Source organism: Somniosus microcephalus, chromosome 4 (genome assembly GCF_052327205.1).
Source record: "Somniosus microcephalus isolate GS21.2 chromosome 4, FLI_Smic_1.0, whole genome shotgun sequence".
NCBI lineage: Eukaryota > Metazoa > Chordata > Chondrichthyes > Squaliformes > Somniosidae > Somniosus > Somniosus microcephalus.
In genome coordinates this window covers 3104734-3127074 of record NC_140990.1, presented here as the reverse complement: position 1 = coordinate 3127074, position 22341 = coordinate 3104734, and the positions used below count along the sequence as shown (strand labels likewise).

Genomic DNA, 22341 nt, shown 5'->3' with positions numbered 1-22341 from the left:
AGTGGCTTTGAGCCCAAGATCAGCCATGATCTTATTGAATGGCGGAGCAGGCTCGAGGGGCCAAGTGGCCTATTCCTGCTCCTATTTCCTATTTCTTACGGAGCATAAACGTCGGCATGGACTGGTTGGGCCGAATGGCCTGTTTCTGTGCCGTATATCCTATGTAATCCTATGTCATCCTGCTTTGCAGGTCTTGGTCCGTAGCCTTGTAGGTTACGGCACTTCAAGTGCACATCCAAGTACTTGTTAAATGCGATGAGCGTTTCTGCCTCTACATAGAAACATAGAAACATAGAAGGTAGGAGCAGGAGTAGGCCATTCGGCCCCTCGAGCCTGCTCCACCATTCAATGAGATCATGGCTGATCATCCAAATTCAGTACCCTGTCCCTGCCTTCTCCCCATATCCCTTGATCTCTTTAGCCTTAAGAAATATATCCAACTCCTTCTTGAATATATTTAATGAATTGGCCTCAACCGCCTTCTGTGGTAGAGAATTCCACAGGTTCACCACTCTCTGGGTGAAGAAATTCCTCCTCATCTCTGTCCTAAATGGCTTACCCCTTATCCTTAGACTGTGGCCCCTGGTTCTGGACTCCCCGACCATCGGGAACATCCTTCCTGCATCTAGTCTGTCTGGTCCTGTTAGAATTTTATAAGTTTCAATGAGATCCCCTCTCATTCTTCTAAACTCCAGCGAGTATAAGCCCAATCGACCCAATCTCTCCTCATACGTCATTCCTGCCATTCCAGGTATCAGTCTGGTGAATCTTCGCTGCACTCCCTCCATGGCAAGAACATCCTTCCTCAGATAAGGCGACCAAAACTGCACACAATACTCAAGGTGTGGTCTCACCAAGGCCCTGTACAACTGCAGCAAGGCATCCTTGTTCTTGTACTCGAACCCTCTCGCTACGAAGGCCAACATACCATTTGCCTTCTTAACCGCCTGCTGCACCTGCATGCTTACCTTCAGCGGCTGGTGCACAAGGACACCCAGGTCTTGTTGCACTTCCCCTTTTCCCAATCGATTGCCATTCAGATAATAATCTGCCTTCCTGTTTTTGCCACCAAAGTGGATAACCTCGCATTTATCCATTTTATACTGCATCTGCCATGCACCTGCCCAATCACCCAACCTGTCCAAATCATACTGGAGTTTCTCGGCATCCTCCTCACAGCACACACGCCCACCCAGCTTTGTGTCGTCTGCAAACTTGGAGATATTACATCTAGTTCCCTCTACCAGCCTTTCAAGCAGTGAGTTCCAGACCCCCACTGTCCGCTGGGTGAAAAATGTTCTCCTCAACTTCCCTCTAATCCTTCTACCAATTACTTAAAATCTGTGCCCCCTGGTTATTGATCTCTCTGCTCAGCGGAATTAGATCCTTCCTATCCACTCTATCTAGTCCCCTCATCATTTTATACAGCTCAATCAAGTCTCCCCTCAGCCTCCTCAGGTATGATCAGCAAGTTCGCAGATGACACGAAAATTGGTGGAGTGGTAAATAGCGAGGAGGGAAGCCTCAGGCTACAGGACGATATAGACGGGATGGTTAGATGGGCAGAACAGTGGTAAATGGAATTTAACCCTGAAAAGTGTGAGGTGATGCATTTGGGGAGGATTAACAAGGCAAGGGAATACACAATGAATGGTAGGACCCTAGGAAGGACAGAGGATCAGAGGGACCTTGGTGTGCATGTACAAAGATCCCTGAAGGCAGCAGGACAGGTGGATAAGGTGGTTAAAAAGGCATATGGCATACTTACCTTCATTAGCCGAGGCATAGACTATAAGAGCAGGGAAGTTATGATGGAGCTGTACAAAACGCTAGTTAGGCCACAGCTGGAATACCGTGTGCAGTTCTGGCCGCCACACTATAGGAGGGATGTGATTGCATTGGAGAGGGTGCAGAGGAGGTTCACCAGGATGTTACCTGGGCTGGAGCACTTCAGCTATGAAGAGAGACTGGACAGGCTGGGGTTGTTTTCCTTAGAGCAGAGAAGGCTGAGGGGGGGACCTGATTGAGGTGTACAAAATTATGAGGGGCATAGACAGCGTAGATAGAAAGGAACTTTTCCCCTTAGTAGAGGGGTCAATAACCAGGGGGCATAGTTTCAAGGTAAGGGGCAGGAGGTTTAGAGGGGATTTGAGGAAAGACTTTTTCACCCAGAGGGTGTAAGGAATTAGCACACACTAGCGGGGTTGGGGTTATTGTCTCTGGTCAGTCAGAAGCCTCTGAGCTGCTCCAGGGACCCCCTTGCGGTTTTGAAGCGCTCCCCTATTCCTGAGTTCTGACCGCCGGACTTATTCGGTAGCGATGTAGACAGAAAACAACGTGACTCATGGTTTGGGTGCAAAACAGAGCAGTATTTATTGAAAACAAAAGAAAGAAACAACTTAAAATAATCGATATAGCTCTTATGCCTGGTACAACACTTTTGCTTAGCGCAATACCCTCAGTGTCCACTAGAGCGCTCCCTGCTCAGTGCAACACTACTTTATTTTAAATCCAGCACCTTTTGCTTAAAACCCTTTTGCTCACTACAGCACCTTAGCTTAGTGCTTTTACTTAAAAACAGCACTTTAATACAGCTGTAAAGTGTTCACTGAAGCACTTCTCTGCTTAGCGCAACACTCTTTTTAACAGCACTTTTAATATAGAAACACTTTGCTCACTACAGCACCTTAGCTTAGTGGCTTTTACTTAAAAACAGCACTTTAAATACAGTTACTTAAAAAAACAGCTAACAGCGTTCACCACAGCACTTCTTTGCTTGGTGCAACACTCCTTTTAATACAGATTTAAATACAGTACTTTGAAACAGCTACTCCCTTTTAATACAGTTTTAAATACCGAATTCAGTGTTCACTATAGCACTTCTCTGCTAGGTGCAACACTGTCTTACTTAAACAGGGGAGGAGAAACGGACACAACGAGGGAAGATCGACTAAAATCACAGTTCTAAACAAAATTCCTTTTAATTCCCACCCCTATACCTATCCTAAGTTACCTTGTGGAAGGCCAGAAAAATATATGCTCACCACTGGAAATGCCTGCTCCGTGTCCTGCGAACTAAGATCTTCACTGCCCCGAAGTGAAAAACACCCCAGTGTTTTAAAAGTAAACTGCTGGTGTTTCGCTTCTACAGGCAGACTCCCATGCTGTAGAGGGACACGGAGGCAAGGCCAGAGAGAGAGAGATGCTTCTGGGAAGCTATCTTTTATACCCCCATTTGGGGCCCGCCCAGATCCTGATGTTTCTGGGCTAAAACAAAAGGGATCCAACTGCCCCATTGTCCAGTAATGGGTTTGAATGTGTTCTCCCATTCATTTAAATGGTTTCTCCTCAGTTTGGATGTCTCCACTTGATATACAAACAAATAGCATTCAATTTCTTTGTAAACAAAGCATTGTCCTGTGGTCATCTGGAACCGCAATTGATTGACAGTCTTGAGTGCTTAGCAAACAAAGTTCCTTTGTTCATGCTGGCAGTTTCAAGCACTTGATCTTAGAGTCAACATTGTAGAACGTTCTGTAAACAGGCATCGATTGTCCTGCTGCAGGGCGGGGGGCGTGGGGGGTGGGGGGAAACTCTCCTTTGATTGACAGATTTGACTGCCATTGAACCTTTCTTCACAGACACACACACACAAGCTGTTTCCAAGTCCTTTTGCCTTCAGCCATGTGGTCTGACGGCCATTTTTGATCCCTGGAATCTTTTAAAGGCACATCACCCAGGGATTCTTTAATCAAAGAAATTAATCTTCGGAGCTGTAAATTATAGCGAAAACTTACAAGGGTGGTTGGAATCTGGAACTCACTGCCTGAAAGGGTGGTAGAGGCAGGAGCCCTCACAACATTCAAGAAGCATTTAGACGAGCACTTGAAACACCATAGCATACAAGGCTATGGACCAAGTGCTGGAAAATGGGATTAGAATAGGCAGGGCTTGATGGCCGGCGCGGACACAATGGGCTGAACGGCTTCTTTCTGTACTGTATAACTCGACTATGACTCCATTGACTTTCTGTTCCAAAGTAAACAACCCCAGCCTATCCAACCTTTCCTCGTAGCTAAAATTCCCCAGCCCAGGCAACATCCTCGTAAATCTCCTCTGTACCTTCCCTCGTGCAATCACACCAATGTGGTGACCAGAACTGTACGCAGTACAATGTGGTCGCCAGATGTCCAGGCAGAGTCAGCTGATCTGATTGGCCATTTGCGGAGTCTTGCTGTGCAGTAAACGCCCTCCACCCCGTCCCCTCAGAAGGGGGAAATGCACTTAGTGCCAAGCCTCTTGGGACATTGGTTAAAGGAGTCAAGTCAACTCAACGCTCAAAGTCATCATCTGGGACCTCCCTCGTTCAGCCTCCCCTTCCATGGTGTGCCTCACTGATCCACTTCCCTGCCGTCTCCTTTTGCAGGGAAAATTCATCCGGATCCACTTCGCAGCAACTGGGAAGCTGGCGTCGGCTGATATCGAGACCTGTAAGTCACAGAAAAAACATTGTTGAAAGTTGCATTTGAGCCCCCACCCCCTGCCCGCCATCCCACCTTGCGACGCGAAGCAGACTAACCAAGAACTCTTCCTCCCCAAACACAGATCTTCTGGAGAAGTCCAGGGTGATCTTCCAGCTGAGGGCTGAGAGGAATTATCACATCTTCTACCAGATTCTCTCCAACAAGAAGCCGGAGCTTCTGGGTACGTCCGACAATGACAATCTCCCTCAAACTCACCTACCCACCTTCTCCCCATCTCCCTCAAACCCACCGACCCACCTTCTCCCCATCTCCCTCAACCCCACCTACCCACCTTCTCTCCATCTCCCTCAACCCCAGCTACCCACCTTCTCCCTCAACCCCAGCGACCCACCTACCCACCTTCTCCCCATCTCCATCAAACCCACCTACCCACCTTCTCCCCATCTCCCTTAACCCCACCTACCCACCTTCTCCCCATCTCCCTCAACCCCACCTATCCACCTTCTCCCCATCTCCCTCAACCTCACCTACCCACCTTCTCCCCATCTCCCTCAACCCCACCTACCCACCTTCTCCCCATCTCCCTCAACCCCAGATACCCACCTTCTCCCCATCTCCCTCAGCCCCACCTACCCACCTTCTCCCCATCTCCCTCAACCCCACCTACCCACCTTCTCTCCATCTCCCTCAACCCCACCTACCCACCTTCTCTCCATCTCCCTCAACCCCAGCTACCCGCCTTCTCCCCATCTCCCTCAACCCCACCTACCCACCTTCTCTCCATCTCCCTCAACCCCAGCTACTCACCTTCTCCCCATCTCCCTCAACCCCACCTACCCACCTTCTCCCCATCTCCCTCAACCCCACCTACCCACCTTCCCCCCATCTCCCTCAACCCCAGCGACCCACCTTCTCCCCATCTCCCTCAACCCCACCTACCCACCTTCTCTCCATCTCCCTCAACCCCACCTACCCACCTTCTCCCCATCTCCCTCAACCCCACCTACCCACCTTTTCCCCATCTCCCTCAAACCCACCTACCCACCTTCTCCCCATCTCCCTCAACCCCACCTACCCACCTTCTCCCCATCCCCCTCAACCCCACCTACCCACCTTCTCCCCATCTCCCTCAACCCCACCTACCCACCTTCTCCCCATCTCCCTCAACCCCACCTACCCACCTTCTCCCCATCTCCCACAAACCCACCTACTCACCATCTCCCTCAATCCCACCTACCCACCCTCTCCCCATCTCCCTCAACTCCAGCTACCCACCTTCTCCCCATCTCCCTCAGCCCCACCTACCCACCTTCTCCCCATCTCCCTCAACCCCACCTACCCACCTTCTCCCCATCTCTCTCAACCCCAGCTACCCACCTTCTCCCCATCTCCCTCAACCCCACCTACCCACCTTCTCTCCATCTCCCTCAACCCCACCTACCCACCTTCTCCCCATCTCCCTCAACCCCACCTACCCACCCTTCCCCATCTCCCTCAAACCCACCTACCACCTTCTCCCCATCTCCCTCAACCCCACCTACCCACCTTCTCCCCATCACACTCAACCCCACCTACCCACCTTCTCCCCATCTCCCTCAACCCCACCTACCCACCTTCTCCCCATCTCCCTCAACCCCACCTACCCACCTTCTCCCCATCTCCCACAAACCCACCTACTCACCATCTCCCTCAATCCCACCTACCCACCCTCTCCCCATCTCCCTCAACTCCAGCTACCCACCTTCTCCCCATCTCCCTTAACCCCACCTACCCACCTTCTCCCCATCTCCCTCAACCCCACCTACCCACCTTCTCCCCATCTCTCTCAACCCCACCTACCCACCTTCTCCCCATCTCCCTCAACCCCACCTATCCACCTTCTCCCCATTTCCCTCAGCCCCACCTACCCACCTTCTCTCCATCTCCCTCAACCCCACCTACTCACCTTCTCCCCATCTCCCTCAACTCCAATCTACCCACCTTCTCCCCATCTCCCTCAACCCCACCTACCCACCTTCTCCCCATCTCCCTCAACCCCACCTACCCACCTTCTCCCCATCTCCCTCAACCCAACCTACCCACCTTCTCCCCATCTCTCTCAACCCCACCTACTCACCTTCTCCCCATCTCCCTCAACCCCAATCTACCCACCTTCTCCCCATCTCCCTCAACCCCACCTACTCACCTTCTCCCCATCTCCCTCAACCCCACCTACCCACCTTCTCCCCATCTCCCTCAACCCCACCTACCCACCTTCTCCCCATCTCCCTCAACCCCACCTACCCACCTTCTCCCCATCTCCCTCAACCCGACCTACCCACCTTCTCCCCATCTCCCACTTACCCACCTTCTCCCCATCTCCCTCAACCCCACCTACCCACCTTCTCCCCATCTCCCTCAACCTCACCTACCCACCTTCTCCCCATCTCCCTCAACCCCACCTACCCACCATCTGCCCATCTCCCACAACGCCACCTACTCACCATCTCCCTCAATTCCACCTACCCACCTTCTCCCCATCTCCCTCAACCCCAGCTACCCACCTTCTCCCCATGTCCCTCAACCCCACCTACCCACCTTCTCCCCATCTCCCTCAACCCCACCTACCCACATTCTCCCCATCTCCCTCATCCCCACCTACCCACCTTCTCCCCATCTCCCTCAACCCCACCGGCCCATCTTCTCCCCATCTCCCTCAACCCCACCTACCCACCTTCTCCCCATCTCCCTCAACACCAACTACCCATCTTCTCCCCATCTCCCTCAACCCCACCTACCCACCTTCTCCCCATCTCCCTCAACCCCACCTACACACCTTCTCCCCATCTCACTCAACACCACGTACCCACCTTCTCCCCATCTATCTCAACCCCACCTACCCAACTTCTCCCCATCTCCCTCAACCCCACCTACCCACATTCTCCCCATCTCCCTCAACCCCACCTACCCACCTTCTCCCCAACTCCCTCAACCCCAGCTACCCACCTTCTCCCCATCTCCCTCATCCCAACCACCAATCTTCTCCCCATCTCCCTCAACCCCACCTACCCACCTTCTCCCCATCTCCCTCAACCCCACCTACCCACCTTCTCCCCATCTCCCTTAACCACACCTACCCACCTTCTCCCCATCTCCCTCAACCCAACCTAACCACCTTTTCCCCCATCTCCCTCAAACCCACCTACCCACCTTCTCCCCATCTCCCTCATCCCAACCACCCACCTTCTCCCCATCACACTCAACCCCACCTACCCACCTTCTCCCCCATCTCCCTCAACCCCACCCACCCACCTTCTCCCCATCTCCCTCAACCCGACCTACCCACCTTCTCCCAATCTCCCTCAACCCCACCTACCCACCTTCTCCCCATCTCCCTCAACCCGACCTACCCACCTTCTCCCCATCTCCCTCAACCCCACCTACGCACCTTCTCCCCATCTCCCTCAACCCAACCTACCCACCTTCTCCCCATCTCCCTCAACCCCACCTACCCACCTTCTCCCCATCTCCCTCAACCCCACCTACCCACCTTCTCCCCATCTCCCTCAACTCCACCTACCCACCTTCTCCCCATCTCTGACTTACCCACCTTCTCCCCATCTCCCTCAACCCCAACTACCCACCTTCTCCCCATCTCCCTCAACCCAACCTATCCACCTTCTCCCCATCTCCCTCAACCCCACCTACACACCTTTTCCCCCATCTTCCTCAACCCCACCTACCCACCTTCTCCCCATCTCCCTCAACCCCACCTACCCACCTTCTCCCCATCTCCCACAACACCACCTACTCACCATCTCCCTCAATCCCACCTACCCACCTTCTCCCCACCTCCCTCAACCCCACCTACCCACCTTCTCCACATCTCCCTCATCCCCACCTACCCACCTTCTCCCCATCTCCCTCAACCCCACCGGCCCATCTTCTCCCCATCTACCTCAACCCCACCCACCCACCTTCTCCCCATCTCCCTCAACCCCACCTACCCACCTTCTCCCCATCTCCCTCAACCTCACCTACCCACCTTCTCCCCATCTCCCTCAACCCCACCTACCCACCTTCTCCCCATCTCCCTCAACCCCACCTACCCACCTTCTCCCCATCTCCCTCAACCCCAAATAGCCACCTTCTCCCCATCTCCCTCAACACCACCTACCCACCTTCTCCCCATCTCCCTCAACCCCAGCTACCCACCTTCTCACCATCTCCCGCAACCTCACCTACCCACATTCTCCCCATCTCTCTCAACCCCACCTACCCACCTTCTCCCCATCTCCCTCAACCCCACCTACCCACCTTCTCCCCATCTCCCTCAACCCCACCTACCCACCTTCTCCCCATCTCCCTCAACCCCACCTACCCACCTTCTCCCCATCTCCCTCAACCCCACCTACCCACCTTCTCCCCATCTCCCACAACACCACCTACTCACCATCTCCCTCAATCCCACCTACCCACCTTCTCCCCATCTCCCTCAACCCCAGCTACCCACCTTCTCCCCATCTCCCTCAACCCCACCTACCCACCTTCTCCCCATCTCCCTCAACCTCACCTACCCACCTTCTCCCCATCTCCCTCATCCCCACCTAAACACCTTCTCCCCATCTCCCTCAACCCCACCGGCCCATCTTCTCCCCATCTACCTCAACCCCACCCACCCACCTTCTCCCCATCGCGCTCAACCCCACCTACCCACCTTCTCCCCATCTCCCTCAACCCCACCTATCCACCTTCTCCCCATCTCCCTCAACCCCACCTACCCACATTCTCCCCATCTCCCTGAACCCCACCTACCCACCTTCTCCCCATCTCCCTCAACCCCACCTACCCACCTTCTCCCCATCTCCCTTAACCCCACCTACCCACATTCTCCCCATCTCCCTGAATCCCACCTACCCACCCTCTCCCCATCTCCCTCAACTCCAGCTACCCAACTTCTCCCCATCTCCCTCAACCCCACCTACCCACCTTCTCCCCATCTCCCTCAACCCCACCTACCCACCTTCTCCCCATCTCTCTCAACCCCACCTCCCCACCTTCTCCCCATCTCCCTCAACCCCACCTATCCACCTTCTCCCCATCTCGCTCAGCCCCACCTAACCACCTTCTCTCCATCTCCCTCAACCCCACCTACTCACCTTCTCCCCATCTCCCTCAACCCCAATCTACCCACCTTCTCCCCATCTCCCTCAACCCCACCTACCCACCTTCTCCCCATCTCCCTCAACCCCACCTACCCACCTTCTCCCCATCTCCCTCAACCCAACCTACCCACCTTCTCCCCATCTCTCTCAACCCCACCTACTCACCTTCTCCCCATCTCCCTCAACCCCAATCTACCCACCTTCTCCCCATCTCCCTCAACCCCACCTACTCACCTTCTCCCCATCTCCCTCAACCCCACCTACCCACCTTCTCCCCATCTCCCTCAACCCCACCTAGCCACCTTCTCCCCATCTCCCTCAACCCCACCTACCCACCTTCTCCCCATCTCCCTCAACCCCACCTACCCACCTTCTCCCCATCTCCCTCAACCCGACCTACCCACCTTCTCCCCATCTCCCACGTACCCACCTTCTCCCCATCTCCCTCAACCCCACCTATCCACCTTCTCCCCATCTCCCACCAGCCGCTGCCTCCTTCTGTCTCTGGTTAATCCTCCGCCTCTCGTATCCTTCCCAGATATAATTTTGGTCACCAACAATCCTTACGACTACCCGTTCATCTCCCAAGGAGAGACGACGGTCGCGTCCATCGACGATGGGGAGGAACTGATGGCCACGGACGTAAGTGTTGGGGTGTTTGGGGGTGGGTGGTGCGAGGTGAGGCGGGGGTCCTTAGCTTGACTCTGGATGCCGGCCCTGACTCAGTGAGCAGCACTCGCACCTCTGACTCAGACGGTCCTGGGTTCAAGGAGGCCGTGAGGGATTTCTGTCCTGATCCGTCCTCCCTGCCTCCTTCTTTCTCTCCTCCTCTCTTTCTTTCGATTTTTCTTTTGTTCTATCTCTTTCTTTCTTTCGTTCTTAGTTTCTTTCTTTGTTTTTTTCCATCTAACGTTCCACCTTCTGATGCATAGAATCTGCCGCTCCCTTGGGGTTGGGTTGGGTGGTGATCAAGCATAAAAACCCTCAGCAACCAAGAAAAGTGGGTGCAGAGCCTTATGCAGTGAGAGGAAAATGGGGATGGGGAGAGAGCGAGGGAAAGAGACACAGAGTTAGAGAGAGAGGGAGAGAGAGAGATAGGGAGACAGAGCGAGAGACAGAGAGAGAGAGAGACAGAGAGAGAGACAGAGAGAGACAGAGAGCGAGAGAGAGAGAGAGACAGAGAGAGACAGAGAGCGAGAGAGAGAGACAGAGAGAGAGAGAGAGAGATAGGGAGACAGAGAGGGAGAGAGACAGAGAGAGAGACAGAGAGAGACAGAGAGTGAGAGAGAGAGAGACAGAGAGAGTGAGAGACACACAGAGAGAGTGAGAGACAGAGCAAGAGACAATCAGACAGACAGACAGACAGAGAGAGACAGACAGAGAGAGAGAAACGGAGAGAGACAGAGACAGAGAGAGAGAGAGAGACAGAGAGAGATAGAGACAGAGACAGAAAGAGAGAGAGACAGAGAGACAGAGAGAGAGTGACAGAGAGAGAGCAAACTCAATTGCTACTTGGCCCTAAACAGACAATACAACATGGCTGATTACCTGACCATGGTAAAGGATAGCAAACTGAGAAAAACCTTGACAATGTACAGACTTAGTGAACATAGCCTGGCGATCGAAAAAGGTAGACACAGGCAGAACCGGCTACCAAGAGAGGACAGGATATGCTCTCACTGCAGTCAGGGAGTGGTGGAGACAGAGATGCACTTCCTCATAGCTTGTAGAAAATATCAGGGCATAAGGGAGAATTTCTACCCAAAATTCACAAAAATATGCCCGGAATTCAGAAATTTGAATGACGACCAAAAACTCCCATACCTACTAGGGGAAGAGAGAAATTGTGTCACACTAGCGGCACACTATGTTACAGCTTGCCATAAACAGAGGGACAACCACTAAATCTAAGAAAAGAGTATATATAAATTATATGAATGTATATTTATACACTCAGGGATATATCTGTTTATACACTGTATGGATAGATCTGTATTTTTGTGTACAAACATGAATGTTTTTCGATGCTTTGGCAACATAAGATGTACCTTGTCATGCCAATAAAGCGATTTGAATTGAATTGAATTGAGAGACCGAGAGAGAGAGTGAGAGAGTGTGACAGGGAAAGAGAGAGAGAACGAGAGACAGAGAGCGAGACAGAGAGGGAGACGGAGAGAGAGAGAGAGAGAGAGACAGAGTGAGAGAGAGAGAGAGACAGAGACAGAGAGAGAGAGACGGCGAACATAAGAACATAAGAACATAAGAAATAGGAGCAGGAGTAGGCCAATTGGCCCCTCGAGCCTGCTCCACCATTCAATAAGATCATGGCTGATCTGATCCTAACCGCCAATCCACTATCACAGAACCATCTCCTGAATCTAACATAATTAGACACACGAAATAGGAGCAGGATCAGGCTACACGGCCCCTGGGCCCGCTCCGCTACCCACAGGGCCATGTCCGATCCGAACCTAGACTCATGTCCAAATTCCTGCCCGCTCCCCGTAACCCTTAATTCCCTTTACTTCTAGGAAACTGTCTATTTCTGTTTTAAATTTATGTAATGATGTAGCTTCTACAGCTTTTTGGGGCAGCATATTCCATGGATCTACCACCCTCTGAGTGAAGTAGTTCCTCCTCATCTCAGTTTTGAAAGAGCAGCCCCTTATTCTAAGACTATGCCCCCTAGTTCTAGTTTCACCCATCATCGGGAACATCCTCTCCACATCCACCCGATCCAACCCCTTCACAATCTTATATGTTTCAATAAGATCGCCTCTCATTCTTCTGAACTCCAATGAGTAGAGTCCCAATCTACTCAACCTCTCCTCATATGCCCATCCCCTCATCCCCGGGATTAACCGAGTGAACCTTCTTTGTACTGACTCGAGATCAAGTATGTCCTTTCTTAAGTATGGACACCAAAACTGTACGCAGTATTCCAGGTGCGGCCTCACCAATACCTTGTACAACTGAAGCAATACCTCCCTATTTTTATATTCTATCCCCCTAGCAATGAAAGCCAACATTCCATTGGCCTTCTTAATCACTTGCTGCACCTGCATACTAACCTTTTGAGTTTCGTGCACCAGGACCCCCAGATCCCTTTGTACTTCAGTACTTTCCGGAGAGAGAGAGAGAGACAGAGAGAGAGAGAGACAGAGAGAGAGTGAGAGAGACAGAGAGAGAGAGAGACAGAGAGAGAGACAGAGAGGGAGAGAGAGAGTGGGATGGACGAGATGGGAGAACTGGTTTTGTGATGAATTCTCTCCAATGGTTTCTCGCTGTCTCCCTCTCCCCGATCGTAGAGCGCTTTCGATGTCCTGGGCTTCACTGGTGAGGAGAAGATAGGGATCTACAAGCTGACCGGGGCCATCATGCACTTCGGGAACATGAGGTTCAAGACCAAGCAGCGGGAGGAACAAGCCGAGCCCGACGGCACTGAAGGTTCGTGTGAAGGTCCTCATGGTCTACCTGCCTCGACGGGTGGGGGGCGTCCTAGGGGCTTTGTGCTAAGGGGAGGCTGGGGAGTCTGATTTCTGTGACACTGGGGAGGGGAGGGAGGGAGTGCGAGGGAGAGGGGTAGGGAGGAAGGGGGCATGGAGGGAGGGAGGATGGGAGGAAGAGCGAGGCAGAGCATGTGGGAGGGGGGTAGCAAGGAAGGGGGAGAGGGAGGAGAGAAAGGGAAGGAGGGAGGGGCGATGAGAGGGATAGGGAGGGAGGGGCGAAGGGGGGGAGGGAATGAGGGAACAAGGGAGTGAGGGAACAAGGGAGTGAGGGGGAGAGGGAGGGAGTAATATAGAAACATAGAAGATAGGAGCAGGAGTAGGCCATTCGGCCCCTCGAGCCTGCTCCGCCATTCAATGAGATCATGGCTGATCATCCAAACTCAGTACCCTGTCCCTGCCTTCTCCCCATATCACTTGATCCCTTTAGCCTTAAGAAATATATCTAACTCCTTCTTGAATATATTTAATGAATTGGCCTCAACTGCCTTCTGTGGTAGAGAATTCCACAGGTTCACCACTCTCTGGGTGAAGAAATTCCTCCTCATCTTAGTCCTAAATGGCTTACCCCTTATCCTTAGACTGTGACCCCTGGTTCTGGACTCCCCGACCATCGGGAACATCCTTCCTGCATCTAGTCTGTCCAGTCCTGTTAGAATTTTATAAGTTTCAATGAGATCCCCTCTCATTCTTCTAAACTCCAGCGAGTATAAGCCCAATCGACACAATCTCTCCTCATACGTCATTCCTGCCATCCCAGGTATCAGTCTGGTGAATCTTCGCTGCACTCCCTCCATGGCAAGAACATCCTTCCTCAGATAAGGCGACCAAAACTGCACACAATACTCAAGATGTGGCCTCACCAAGGCTCTGTACAACTGCAGCAAGACATCCTTGCTCCTGTACTCGAACCCTCTCGCTATGAAGGCCAACATACCATTTGCCTTCGTAACCGCCTGCTGCACCTGCATGCTTACCTTCAGTGACTGGTGCACAAGGACACCCAGGTCTCGTTGCACTTCCCCTTTTCCCAATCTATTGCCATTCAGATAATAATCTGCCTTCCTATTTTTGCCACCCAAGTGGATAACCTCACATTTATCCACATTATACTGCATCTGCCATGCTTCTGCCCAATCACCCAACCTGTCCAAATCATACTGGAGTTTCTCTGCATCCTCCTCACAGCACACACGCTCACCCAGCTTTGTGTTGTCTGCAAACTTGGAGATATTAAATCTAGTTCCCTCGTCCAGATCATTAAAATATATTGTGAATAGCTGGGGTCCTTGCACCGATCCCTGCGGTGCCCCACTAGTCACTGCCTGCCACTCGGAAAAAGATCCGTTTATTCCAAGTCATTGCTTCCTGTCTGCCTACCAGTTCTCTATCCAAGTCAGTAGCTTGCCCCCAATCCTATGTGTCTTAACTTTACATGCAGATCTCTTATGCGGGACCTTATCGAAAGCCTGCTGAAATTCCAAATACATCACATCCACTGGTTCTCCCTTATCTATTCCACCAGTTACATCCTCAAAAACGTCTAGTAGATTAGTCAAGCACGATTTACCTTTTGTAAATCCATGTTGACTTTGTCCGATCCTGTCACTGTTTTCCAAGTGCTCTGCTATTTCATCTTTTGTAATGGACTCTAGCATTTCCCCCACTACCGATGTCAGGCTTACCGGTCTATAATTCCCTGTTTTCTCTCTACCACCTTTTTTGAATAGTGGGGTAACATTAGCTACCCTCCAATCCATGGGTACTGTTCCAGAGTCTATAGAATTTTGGAAGATGACCAGCAATGCATCTACTATTTCTAGGGCCACTTCCTTAAGAGCCCTAGGATGTAGATTATCAGGCCCTGGGGATTTATCGGCCTTCAATCCCATCAATTTCCCTAACACCATTTCCCTACAAATACTGATTTCTTTCAGTTTCTCCCTCTCCTCAGACCCCATGTTCCCCGACATCTCTGGGAGGTTATTTGTGTCCTCCTTTGTGAAGACAGACCCAATGTATGTAATTAATTGGTCAGCCATTTCTTTGTTCCCCATTATAAATTCCCCTGATTCTGACTGCAAGGGACCTACGCTTGACTTCACCAATCCTTTTCTCTTCACATATCTATAGATATGTATCAACTCTTTGCTTCCTGTCTGCCAACCAGTTCTCTATTCAAGTCAGTACCTTACCCCCAATGCCATGTGCTTTAACTTTGCACGTTAATCTTTTATGCGGGACCTTATCGAAAGCCTTCGGAGTTCTGTGATACAAGGGAGCGGAGGGAGGGAGGGATGAGGTAGGGAGGGTTTGGAGGGAAAGAGGGAGGGAGGGAGTGATGGAGGGAGGGTGAGGGAGGGAGAGGGGTAGGGAGGAAGGGGGTATGGAGGGAGGGTGGGAGGGAGAGGGAGGCAGAGATTGTGGGAAGGGGTAGTAAGGGAGGGAGAGAGGGAAGAGAGAAAGGGAGGATAGGTGAGAGGGAGGGAGGGGGGCAGGCAGTGGTTGAGGGAGGGTCAGAGGTAGGTACGGAGTGAGGTATGGAGTGAGGGAGGGCAGAAGTGAGGGAGTGATTGGTTAGGGAGGGAGGAATGAGGGAGGGAAGGCAGGGAGGGAGGGAGTGAGCGAGAGAGGGAGGGAAGGAGCAAGGGAGGGACAGAAATAGGTATGGAGGATGGAGGGAGGGAGGGAGTGAGCGAGTGAGGGAAGGTCTTGCTGCCCTTCACTCTGGAATCTTGTCTTCCTTCATTCCAGAGGCAGATAAATCAGCATTCCTGATGGGATTGAACTCTGCCGACCTCCTGAAAGGGTTGTGTCACCCCCGGGTCAAAGTGGGCAACGAGTACGTCACCAAGGGCCAGAACGTTCAACAGGTATCCGTCTGATCTTCTACATTCCTGGGCCTTCTCCGCTACACTGTCCCATCAAACACTCCCAGGGGAGGTACAGCACGGGTTAGATACAGAGTAAAGCTCCCTCTACACTGTCCCATCAAACACTCCCAGGGCAGGTACAGCACGGGTTAGATACAGAGTGAACTCCCTCTACACTGTCCCATCAAATACTCCCAGGGCAGGTACAGCACAGGTTAGATACAGAGTAAACCTCCCTCTACACTGTCCCATCAAACACTCCCAGGGCAGGTACAGCACGGGTTAGATACAGAGTAAAGCTCCCTCTACACTGTCCCATCAATACTCCCAGGGCAGGTACAGCACGGGTTAGATACAGAGTAAAGCTCCCTCTACACTGTCCCATCAATACTCCCAGGGCAGGTACAGCATGGGTTAGATACAGAATAAAGCTCCCTCTACACTGTCCCATCAAACACTCCCAGGGCAGGTACAGCACGGGTTAGATACAGAGTAAAGCTCCCTCTACACTGTCCCATCAAACACTCCCAGGGCAGGTACAGCACGGGTTAGATACAGAGTAAAGCTCCCTCTGTACTGTCCCATCAAACACTCCCAGGGCAGGTACAGCATGGGTTAGATACAGAGTAAAGCTCCATCTACACTGCCCCATCAAACACTCCCAGGGCAGGTACAGCACGGGTTAGATACAGCGTAAAGCTCCCTCTGCACTGCCCCATCAAACACTCCCAGGGCAGGTACAGCACGAGTTAGATACAGAGTAAAGCTCCCTCTGCACTGTCCCATCAAACACTCCCAGGGCAGGTACAGCACGAGTTAGATACAGAGTAAAGCTCCCTCTACACTGTCCCATCAAACACTCCCAGGGCAGGTACAGCATGGGTTAGATACAGAGTAAAGCTCCCTCGACACTGTCCCATCAAACACTCCCAGGGCAGGTACAGCACGGGTTAGATACAGAGTAAAGCTCCCTCTGTACTGTCCCATCAAACACTCCCAGGGCAGGTACAGCATGGGTTAGATACAGAGTAAAGCTCCATCTACACTGCCCCATCAAACACTCCCAGGGCAGGTACAGCACGGGTTAGATACAGCGTAAAGCTCCCTCTGCACTGCCCCATCAAACACTCCCAGGGCAGGTACAGCACGAGTTAGATACAGAGTAAAGCTCCCTCTGCACTGTCCCATCAAACACTCCCAGGGCAGGTACAGCACGAGTTAGATACAGAGTAAAGCTCCCTCTACACTGTCCCATCAAACACTCCCAGGGCAGGTACAGCATGGGTTAGATACAGAGTAAAGCTCCCTCGACACTGTCCCATCAAACACTCCCAGGGCAGGTACAGCACGGGTTAGATACAGAGTAAAGCTCCCTCTACACTGTCCCATCAAACACTCCCAGGGCAGGTACAGCATGGGTTAGATACAGAGTAAAGCTCCCTCTACACTGTCCCATCAAACACTCCCAGGGCAGGTACAGCATGAGTTAGATACAGAGTAAAGCTCCCTCTACACTGTCCCATCAAACACTCCCAGGGCAGGTACATCACGGGTTAGATACAGAGTAAAGCTCCCTCTACACTGTCCCATCAAACACTCCCGGGGCAGGTACAGCACAGGTTAGATGCAGAGTAAAGCTCCCTCTACACTGTCCCATCAAACACTCCCAGGGCAGGTACAGCACAGGTTAGATACAGAATAAAGCTCCCTCTACACTGTCCCATCAAACACTCCCAGGGCAGGTACAGCACGGGTTAGATACAGAGTAAAGCTCCCTCTACACTGTCCCATCAAACACTCCCAGGGCAGGTACAGCACGGGTTAGATACAGAGTAAAGCTCCCTCTGTACTGTCCCATCAAACACTCCCAGGGCAGGTACAGCATGGGTTAGATACAGAGTAAAGCTCCATCTACACTGCCCCATCAAACACTCCCAGGGCAGGTACAGCACGGGTTAGATACAGCGTAAAGCTCCCTCTGCACTGCCCCATCAAACACTCCCAGGGCAGGTACAGCACGAGTTAGATACAGAGTAAAGCTCCCTCTGCACTGTCCCATCAAACACTCCCAGGGCAGGTACAGCACGAGTTAGATACAGAGTAAAGCTCCCTCTACACTGTCCCATCAAACACTCCCAGGGCAGGTACAGCATGGGTTAGATACAGAGTAAAGCTCCCTCGACACTGTCCCATCAAACACTCCCAGGGCAGGTACAGCACGGGTTAGATACAGAGTAAAGCTCCCTCTGTACTGTCCCATCAAACACTCCCAGGGCAGGTACAGCATGGGTTAGATACAGAGTAAAGCTCCATCTACACTGCCCCATCAAACACTCCCAGGGCAGGTACAGCACGGGTTAGATACAGCGTAAAGCTCCCTCTGCACTGCCCCATCAAACACTCCCAGGGCAGGTACAGCACGAGTTAGATACAGAGTAAAGCTCCCTCTGCACTGTCCCATCAAACACTCCCAGGGCAGGTACAGCACGAGTTAGATACAGAGTAAAGCTCCCTCTACACTGTCCCATCAAACACTCCCAGGGCAGGTACAGCATGGGTTAGATACAGAGTAAAGCTCCCTCGACACTGTCCCATCAAACACTCCCAGGGCAGGTACAGCACGGGTTAGATACAGAGTAAAGCTCCCTCTACACTGTCCCATCAAACACTCCCAGGGCAGGTACAGCATGGGTTAGATACAGAGTAAAGCTCCCTCTACACTGTCCCATCAAACACTCCCAGGGCAGGTACAGCATGAGTTAGATACAGAGTAAAGCTCCCTCTACACTGTCCCATCAAACACTCCCAGGGCAGGTACATCACGGGTTAGATACAGAGTAAAGCTCCCTCTACACTGTCCCATCAAACACTCCCGGGGCAGGTACAGCACAGGTTAGATGCAGAGTAAAGCTCCCTCTACACTGTCCCATCAAACACTCCCAGGGCAGGTACAGCACAGGTTAGATACAGAATAAAGCTCCCTCTACACTCATCCCACAAAATAGGTCCATTTTATTTCGTTTTTTTGAACTATATAAATGCGTTCTTTCCACATAAGCTGCTGGAATATCCAGGGCCTCCGCTCCTCAACTTTTGGGATGAAGAGTACAGACCCTGAATTCCTAAAAGCTATAAAAGACATTGATATAATTGTGTTAACAGAAACATGGTGCCAAAAAGACGTGCCGACCCACTGTCCTCCAATGTACCATGAAATCATTGTGCCCTCAGTAAAGAACACTAAAACACGCAAGGGCAGAACCTCCGGGGGAATATTGGTGTGGTATAAGGGAGAACTGGACAAACACATCTCACCGGTAAAACAGGGAAAATCACACGTATGGCTAAAACTAGATAAAAATATAGGAATAGCAAAAAAAGATGTTTACTTATGTGCGATCTACATACCTCCAATAGAATCGCCATATTTCGAAGAGGAGTTATTTGATACTCTCCACATGGAAATCAGCCATTTCCAGGCCCAAGGAAAGGTGATAATATGTGGGGACCTAAATGCAAGGACCGGTTGTGAACCTGACTTCATAGACCCACAGGGAAACAACCATGTGTTTGGCCAGACCCCTTTAGATGTCACACCAGCCATCGCAAATCGGAACAACCTTGATCGTGAAATAAATAAAAGCGGTAGGGAGGTAGTGCAACTCTGCCGAGCCTTAGGCCTGTACATAGTTAACGGTAGGTTCAGAGGGGACTCCCTAGGGAGACTCACATACTCCTCAACGCTTGGGTCTAGTGTGGTGGACTATACAATCACTGACCTGGACCCCTGCGATATCAACTCATTCACTGTCAGGCAGCAATCCCCCCTCTCAGACCATAACCAAATAAATATGTACCTTAAACTTTCTGCCCAAACTACAGACACAAAAAAGGAACCCAGTAAGCTCCATAAAATAAACCAGACATACAGATGGGCCCCAGACAGTGGAGAAAAATTCATCACAGCACTAAAGTCACCTGATCTCACAAGTAAAATATCAAAATTTAAAGAAAACCCATACGAGATCACCAGAGATGGTGTAAACATGGCCATAGAGGATATAAATATGATCTTCCATGAGGCAGCTGTAAAAGCCGACCTTGTGAAAGAGAAGAGGAAGCGTCACAAAAGACAAAATAAAAATAAGAAATGGTTTGACCACGAATGCAAAAATGCCAGAAAAGACCTGAGAAAAATATCAAACCAAAAGCATCGCCAACCAAACAATCCGGACCTACGTACTAGATACAATGAAACCCTCAAAAGATATAAACACACCATTAGGAACAAAACACAAAACTATACCCACAAAATACTCAAAGAAATTGAAAACTCCACCAATCCAAAACAATTCTGGGAAATGTGGAATAACCTGAGTACAACACAATTGCAAGCATTACCAATCCAAGATGGCGACATCTGGAGAACACATTTTGAAAACCTCTACAAAGACATCCCAATAAACGAAACAAACCCAAGTCAACATCAGGTCACAGAAAAACTCCACACATTAGAAGCAACAATTAAAGACAACCAAAACCCTCTAGACTCCCCAATCACATGGAAAGAACTGGCCACAAAAACAAAATCTCTCCACCTAAAGAAAGCCTGTGGCCCAGACAACATCAAAAATGAAATGCTCAAGTTCAGCAATATGGAGATGCAGGGTGCGGTACTCAAATTATTCAACATCATATTACGTTCAGGCTGTTTTCCCGATATCTGGTGCCAAGGACTAATCTCCCCCATATATAAAAGTGGAAACAAATCAGACCCAAATAACTACCGCGGCATCTGTGTCAACAGTTGTCTAGGGAAGTTATTCTGCAGTATTCTAAATAGTAGATTACTTGATTTTCTTAACAAACATAATATCCTCAGAAAAAAACCAAATAGGCTTTCTTCCAAAACACCGCACCGCCGACCATATCTATACCCTTCACACCCTCATTGAAAAACATATACACCAAACAAAAAATGGTAAAATATTCGCCTGTTTCATCGACTTCAAGAAAGCCTTTGACTCTATATGGCACGAAGGGCTCTATTATAAACTTCTTCAGTGTGGAATAGGGGGCAAAGTCTATGACCTTATTAAATCAATGTATCTGAAAAACAAATGCGGGGTCAAAATTGGAGACAAACGCACCGATTTCTTCACCCAGAGAAGAGGCGTCCGGCAGGGCTGCAATTTGAGCCCGACCCTGTTCAACATATACATAAATGAATTAGCAGACATGCTGGAGCAAAGCGAGTCACCAGGTCTCCGTCTCCTGGATGGAGAAGTGAAATCCCTGTTCTATGCGGACGACCTGGTTCTGCTGTCTCCCACAGAACAGGGATTACAGCAACAACTAGACCTACTCGACAAATACTGCCAAAATTGGGCTCTAACAGTAAATCTAAAGAAAACCAACATCATGATTTTTCAAAAAAGGCCCAGATGTCAGGAAAACAAATACCAGTTTACCCTCAGTGATACCACTATAGGACACACTATGAGCTACACCTACCTTGGTCTAACTATTACAGCATCAGGGAGCTTCAGCATAGCAGTGAATGCACTAAAAGAAAAAGCCCGAAGAGCCCTATATGCAATAAAAAGAAAATTCTACAACATCCAAATCCCAATCAAAATCTGGCTCAAAATATTTGACAGCATAATCCTGCCCATTGCACTGTACGGTAGTGAAGTATGGGGCCCGCTAAATCACCAAAGCTACACTAAATGGGAAAAACACACAATAGAAGCCCTACATGCAGAATTCTGCCGAAGCATCCTTCGCATCCAAAGAAAAACGCCAACAAATGCATGCAGAGCCGAACTAGGCAGATACCCACTGATAATAAACATCCAAAAACGAGCACTAAACTTCCTAAATCACCTCAAATCTAGCTCCCCAGACACCCTTCATTTCAAAGCCTTTCAGACCCAAGAGCTAAACCCAGAAAAGAGTCCCCTGAGTCAGCTGCTACTGAAACTAAGTACTCAGCCGGACCCTGACCAGCCCCAGACCAACACAGCCGTCCAAACACCAATCCGAGTGAACCAAATCATTAAACAATGCAAAGAAACCTACCTGGAACATTGGAACAAAATAACCGAAAGCCAAAGCAGATTAGAATGTTACCGGGCCCTAAAAAGAGAATATAAACTGGCAGACTACCTCACGACCATCAGAGACACAAAACAGAGACAGACCCTCACCAGGTACAGACTAAGCGACCACCAACTGGAAATTGAAAAAGGCAGATACAAGAAATCCTGGCAGCCTAGAGAGAATAGAATATGCGATCAATGTCTGGCCGGCGAGGTTGAAACAGAAATGCATT

The 22341-nt window shown here is 50.6% G+C and overlaps 1 protein-coding gene across 1 annotated transcript in view; it reads left to right on the top strand.

Annotated features, from left to right (window-relative positions):
* Nucleotides 1–15892: 15892 nt before the first annotated feature.
* Nucleotides 15893–22341, top strand: part of LOC147118181 (myosin-6-like) — a 128630-nt gene continuing 122181 nt past the window's right edge. Inside the window, exon 1 of the mRNA XM_085983672.1 lies at nt 15893–16007. Within this exon, the coding sequence (XP_085839798.1) occupies nt 15912–16007 (96 nt within the window). The 5' untranslated portion in view covers nt 15893–15911. The remainder of the gene's footprint in view (nt 16008–22341) is intronic.